The sequence below is a fragment of the Aplysia californica genome, unplaced genomic scaffold (genome assembly GCF_000002075.1).
Source record: "Aplysia californica isolate F4 #8 unplaced genomic scaffold, AplCal3.0 scaffold00274, whole genome shotgun sequence".
Classification (NCBI taxonomy): Eukaryota; Metazoa; Mollusca; class Gastropoda; order Aplysiida; family Aplysiidae; genus Aplysia; species Aplysia californica.
Genome location: NW_004797544.1, coordinates 268,269 through 275,225, shown reverse-complemented (window position 1 = coordinate 275,225; position 6,957 = coordinate 268,269). Strand labels below are relative to the sequence as shown.

The window sequence follows — 6,957 nt, the reverse complement described above, 5'->3', positions numbered from 1 at the left end:
CACACACACACACACACACACACACACACACACTCTCACACACAAACACCACAACCATGCACGCCCACATTAGAATTTAAACCAAGATCTTCTGCATCGTAGCTAAGCGTGCTGTCAGCTGAGATAAAAGCGTGTCCGGGTTCCTGTTTGATATGTTGTCATAAATACTATAATTTGTGGGTGGCATCGTGGTGAAATTATGTGCTCATCAAAATAATGGAAGTAAAAAAAATTGACATTTTCCCGCCTGTTGACATTTTCAAAAATAATCGTTTTTTACTCTACACTTGTTATGTTTATCTTAAACACTTTTCTTCTGTGTGGATTTTACTGAAAAAAGATGGACAAAGGCACAAAAGCTGTGAATTTTCATTGTGCAAGGACACTCAAGTTTTGGAAGTCACCAAACGCTGGTGGTAATTTTATCGCTAGTTTTACCTCATAGACCAGCAGGCAACCCCCATCTCATTCAATCTCAGATATCTGACTGTCATTCAAGATAGATGGGGACATTGTCATTAAAACGAAAATAGAAGTCAATCGAACAAGCTTCATGATGGTACCAATAACTCCATAATACCCCAAAAGTGACGAGCACATTATTCCACCGAAACGTGATCCTTTTTTTTCTTTCTTTCTTCCTCTTTCTTTCTTTCTTTCTTTCTTTTATTCTTTCTTTCTTTCTTTCTTTTACATTTTAGCTGTTAGACATTGCTTCTCTGACATTTCTGCTATAAAACACAATCTCCTGATATTATGCCTGTATGAGTTGTTTAGGTTCAAAGCCCGGCTTAGCTTCTTCTATGTCTTGTTCATATCTTCAGTTAGATCTTCCTCTTCCTCTCTTGCCTTATTTTACCTTTTGCAGCAAGAATAATAATAAATATTTTTTCTCAGTGACTCATAGCGTTTGATGTGGTCAAAGTAATTCCGTTTCAGTTTCATCACGTTCTGAAGGAGCGACTGCATTTCTAGGACTATTCTTCTTGGTACTTTTTCATTCTTTATTTTCTGTTAATAAAAAACAAAGTTTGTATTTTGTATTATAAATTGTGCATATTTTGTCCAATGTGTTCGGTTTTGTCTAATTAATCGTTGACATTATTTTTCCACAGCAACCATGATAGAAGAACTGGACACAGTGTTGAAAAGGTTGCAGTACTTCGCGGAACACATTCCAGACAAGGAATTTTTTATCTTCTATGGCAGCGAGCCTGGACAACGGTCAGCGTTCACAGCACGACAGGTCTACACATTGTCTGGTAGGTTTGCGGCCAGACTACACCAACAAGGGTTCCAGCGTCATGACGTCATCGCCAACACCCTGCCAAACTCACCGGAGCGGGTCATCACTGATCTGGGTGTCATGATGTGTGGGTGTACGCCGATGAATGGACAGGTGAGCTATACCCATGTTGTTGTTGTTGTTGTTGTTGTTGTTGTTGTTGTTGTTGTTGTTGTTGTTGTTGTTGTTGTTGGGGGGTGGGGTGTTTCTTTTCCTTAAAAAAATCGGGGAGGTTATTAAGAAGGGAGAAAGGGAGGAGGAACGGTCGAAATTGGGAGGGGTTACGGGTGTACTTTTGGTTCTAGTGTAATAGCCTAATTGTTAATTGATCTTTTTTTGTTTCTTTTTTGTTTTCGTTTGTTTTATTTTGTATTGCTTTTTAGGGGGCGGGGGGGGGGGGGGGGGATTTCTGGATTACTGGTTGCTTATCCAAAAACATACGTTTTAATCAGAATATTGGGCAGATTGCATAAGACAGTGTCAGTGTGATACGAACGTAAGATAATTCATGCAGCAGTTTCTCTGAAGACGAAACATTTACTTACAACAGTGGTAATTTTAGTTTGGGACATGCAAAATATATTATATAACCACCTCAAGCTACTTCGTAACTTCTTGCAAATGGACAGTGCGCGTGTGCGGTGACTTATTGTGGTGTCTTTATCATGGAGTTTTTATTATAGTTTAAAAGTCCGCGATCTGTATTCAAACTAAACATTCTCTCTTTGTCTCTCTCTCTCTGTTTCTCTCTCTCTCTCTCTCTCTCTCTCTCTCTCTCTCTCTCTGTGTCTCTCTCTCTCTGTGTCTCTCTTTGCCTTTCTCTCTTTTGTCTGTCTGTGTGTCTCTCTCTGTCTCTCTCCCTGTCTCTCTCTGTCTCTCTCTGTCTCTCTGTCTCTCTCTCTGTCTCCCCCTCTCTCTCTCTCTCTGTCTCTCTCTCTCTCTGTCTCTGTCTCTCTATCTCACACTCTCTCTCTCTTTCTAGGTGTTACTCGCAGACGGAGAAGATTTCTTCCAGTCTGCCCGAGTCAGTCGTTGCCAGGGCATCATCGTCTGCCCTTGTGACTCCCAGTCTGGCTGGAGACTGGTGAAAAGGTTTACCTCTCTGGGAGCAGGCGGAGAAAATACGACATCTGGTGATGGTCTTGACTTCTTGTCCCTCTCCTGTGAAGGTGTAGGCGCCCCTGAGTTAAAGACGGCGATTTCAATAACCGAAGAAAATTCTGGGTGAGAAATTTCAGTTGTTTGTAATTTGACAAAAAATAAAATTACCCTCGGGATACTATCAGGATACGGATTTGTAAAAATGTAGTGTAAACATTATTTCAGTCAGCAATGACTCATTTATGTCACAACTGTGTGACTGTGGATCTGTTTGCAAATGTAAGCTTATGTTATGTGTGTATATATGATATGTGTGTGAAAGAGAGTGTGTCTGAGAGAGTATGCCTGAATGCGTGTGTGTATGTGTGTGTGTGTGTGTGTGTGTGTGTGTGTGTGTGTGTGTGTGTGTGTGTGAGAGAGAGAGAGAGAGAGAGAGAGAGAGAGAGAGTGAGTGAGTGAGTGAATGAGTGAGTGTGTTTGTTAGTTGTGAAAGACCAAACGAATTTGGACAATAAAGATTGATGTTACTTTACCCTAAACGATGCAAACTCAATGGATGTAATTTTTAGGAAACGCGCTGCTGAACACCGCCAGTCAAGGCGAACCACTGCAGCCCAGAATAAATCCCTACAAAACGACGGATATTACTATTCTCTCCAGGATAATCTCCAAAATGTAGGAATCTACATCTCATGTTTTGCATGGATGTTTTGGAGGTTAACAAATATCTTGCCAGCATGTTATTGTTTTAACGCCTATAAGATGACAGCTTGCACTGTGTGCTTCCCATAGGACGATATTGTTTCTGGGTGTTTTTAGGATTGTTTCACTGTTTTTGTTTAAGACGTCTGGTGACGTAATGCATCCTTGTTTCACTACTCTTTTAATTTGCTTACATTCACTGCACTGTTCATCAGTTTTTACAGCAGCATTTTGATCCCAGTATCAATTTAAATGATTTTCCGACACTTTCTTTCTGTCTAGTTCTTCCAAAAATTAAAATAACTTTCCCTGTAGAACGCAATCTCAGGCTTTTGAATAATTTATCAAACGCTAATTTTATTTACAGATGTTTCTGCCCTTCACTTTATCTTTCCCATTAACATTGTTACAGTGAATATAGCATTTCTGGTGCCCTTATCAGGAACAAGCCGAATTGTGTTCTAACATATTTCTTAATAAAAACTAAATTTAGAAAGGCATCCATGTTGTTCGCTCCTTCTTTCCTATCAAACGCTGAAAAACATATATATTATACATTGATATCTTCAATGCCTCTCCTGTTTGTTTGTTTTTATCTAAAATAAAATTACTCTCTGGTAACACTTCTAATTTTCGACACTTCATGACATGAAACAAATTCTTTGCAGTTGCCTTAACTCGCTAACTAAAACTATAAACTCTCTCTACAGATCCAAAAAATCATTTTTATCTGGCCTGATGACTAGCACAGATGAACCTTATACAGGCCAGGTGGAGCCTGACGACGTTCTCATGGTGTTCACCACCTCTGGCAGCACGGGATACTCGAAGCTGGTTCCTCGGACACATAAGGAGGCCATATCATTGCACATAGATTGCTACGGAGAGTTCGACGAGGAGGAGATTAAAAAGCCAAAAGCAGCCAGATACAGTGACGCTCGGCTTGGTAAAAAAAAATAATTATTTATTTATTTATTTATTTATTTATTTATTTATTTATTTATTTATTTATTTATTTATGTGTTCATTTATTTCATTAATTTAATTGTTACTTTTTACTCTTTATATTTGGGCCTTTGCGCCCTTTGAAGTAGTTCGTTCTCAGTCGTATTATACAAAGGTATCTTCCAGCAAAAACAGACACTTCGATTCTAACACGACGAAGAAGTGTATGTCATAGTGAGTATGTATGAGTGTGTGTGTGTATGTGTGTGTGTGTGTGTGTGTGTGTGTGTGTGTGTGTGTGTGTGTGTGTGTGTGTGTGTGTGTGTGTGTGCGTGCGTGCGTTTGTGTACGTACGTGTATAAATCAGATAGATAGAAAGAGAGTGGGGAGATAGAAAGAAAGAGAGAGAGAAAGAATGAAAGAGAGAGAGAAAGAATGAGAGAGAGAGAAAGAGAGAGAGAGAGAGAGAGAGAGAGAGAGAGAGAGAGAGAGAGAGAGAGAGGGGCAGACAGACAGACAGACAGACAGACAGACAGACAGAGAAAGTTTTTTGTTAAAATTATTTGGATAAACTACTAGGGAAAAGAAGTGATTGAGGGGAGAAGAAGATAAACTCGGGGCGAAAAAAATTAATAAATACAAACACCTAGATTAATCAGTACTTTAACAATAAAAGTATACATCGAATCTCATCTTATCCAATCTAGTCTCACCTCGTCTCATCTCCTCTCATCTCCTCACCTCATCTCACCTCACCTCCTCATCTCATCTCACCTCACCTCCTCATCTCATCTCATCTCACCTCACCTCATCTCACCTCTCCTCATCCTTTCTCATTTCACTTTAAACTCATCCTTTTTTGTCTCACCTCGTATCATCTAATCTCACCTTGTACCATCTAATCTCACCTTGTACCATCTAATCTCACCTTGTATCGTCTAATCTCACTGAAGGCTGGGCAGGAGGCTACCCCTACGTCACGTACATCCTAAGCACGACACGAGTAATGAAAAACTATTTGGTTCCACAAGACGAAACAAAGCATGCCCATGCCATCTGGACAGCAATCTGCAATGAACAGTGTCCATCTGCCAGCATCCAGCAAGTGGATATTGATAATGTTCTGAAATTTGCTGAAACATCAACTGACTTGGACGGCAGTAAGCTGAAAATGTTGATTTCCTCGGGTCGCCCATTGAATAAGGTACTTCATTTATTTATAGCTACGTTATTGAGTGGGGTTTTTTTTCTTCGTTTCCATATGCAGTCCCCACTTGCTTATCCCGCAAGTTGTGAAGGTGTCCCTAAAAGAACGTATCTTCTACCATCAATGTTATTTTTAATTAAAAATTTTAGACTTTGCAAATACAGTCGAACATGTTCTAAAGGCCACGTGTACAGTCCCATGTACACACTGCACCACTTCCTATTTCACTTCTTTTGTTTATTGATTGTTGATTTAAAAAAACAAAAAACAATACAATGACACATTGTAAGACGGCCATATTATTTTTAAGACGGCCACTTCTCTCATCGTGTTATACAATTTCAGCTAAATAAATGATTTCATAATTAGAATATATAACCCGTCCCCTCCATATTCCTTTTCCATGCCTCATCCTCACCCCCTCACCCCCTCACCCCTGACCTCTCCCCCGCCCCCCCCCCCCTCTCAATCGCCGCTACTGTCGCGGTTGGTTGGTTGGCGCTACCGGTAGGCTCTACATCTTTACTGTCTCCCAGTTGTTTCCGTCTGTCCAACATATGACCTTAGCAGTTGCGAGCGCCGTAAAACCTTATACTACTACTACTACTACGTCTGTCCATCTGTCTTACCTTTTCCTAGAACTAAATGACCATTATTGTGTCGATGTGTTTCTCATTACTTAAACAAACACAAACAAACCAGTACTGTCTTCCCAATCACATCTATTTGTGTAGTGTCGAGGAGAGATCAGGCGCTCGTCAAAAGTAATAAGATTGAAGAAATCGACATTGTTTTCGCCCGCTGGGCAATTTTTGCCGAATTTTGTTTTTGGCTTAACACATTTTATTTACAACTCATTTCTGTGTGGATTTTACTGAAAGACGTTGATCAAGGGTGCGATAAGCTGTGAATTTGGGTTTTTCAAGGCAACTCAAACTCTGGTAGTTAACAAACTTTGACGGCCATTTTCTCGTTAATATTACCTCTGACTCCAAGCAACCCCCACCTCTTTCAATCACAAATATCTCGAAGTCTATTCAATATAGATGGATAGATCTACTTTAATCAAGAACAAAACATATGAAAAGGCTTTCCGGTGATACCAATAACTTTATAGTATGCCCTACCCCAAAAAGTAACCAGCTCCTGATTCCACCGCGTCATGACACACGTCATGACACAATAATTTCCTTTTCTCACACGACTGAACCATCCAGCGCCAGGTCCGAAAGATGCACAAACTGTCAGGGCGTGTAATGGTCGGGTACGCAGCGACAGAGTGCGGCCTTATTGCCATGGGCTGTGCATTTGGTATGTACTTTGACTTTTTCAGGATATTGGTTTTGTTCTCTTCTTTTTTATAAGCTATTTTTTTTTCATTTTAATGACTGGTTCACTTGCATTGATTTTTTGTTTTGAACGGTAAAGTCGATTGTTCCTTAACCATGTATCTGGCTTAATAAATAAATTGATATATCGATAGATACGTGTATAACGATAGATAGGACAACAGATTAACTGATTCTTTGACTGGTTGGTTGGATGATTAGTTGGTTGGTTAGTTGGTAGATTGGTTTGTTGATTATTTTTTCTGTTGGTTTGATCGATCGATAGATCGGTTGATTGATTAATGGATAGATGGATGGATGGATGGATGGATGGATGGATGGAGGGATGGATGGATGGATGGATGGATGGATGGATGGATGGATGGATG

The 6,957-nt window shown here is 39.9% G+C and overlaps 1 protein-coding gene across 1 annotated transcript in view; it reads left to right on the top strand.

Annotated features, from left to right (window-relative positions):
- The window catches only part of LOC101854956 (4-coumarate--CoA ligase 4), a gene marked incomplete in the record, with an annotated part of 32,130 nt that overhangs the window by 13,250 nt on the left and 11,923 nt on the right, over positions 1 to 6,957 (top strand). Inside the window, 5 exon segments of the mRNA XM_013084133.2 lie at positions 1,116 to 1,399; positions 2,268 to 2,509; positions 3,799 to 4,034; positions 4,987 to 5,237; positions 6,458 to 6,551. Coding sequence (XP_012939587.1) covers positions 1,121 to 1,399; positions 2,268 to 2,509; positions 3,799 to 4,034; positions 4,987 to 5,237; positions 6,458 to 6,551 — 1,102 coding nt within the window.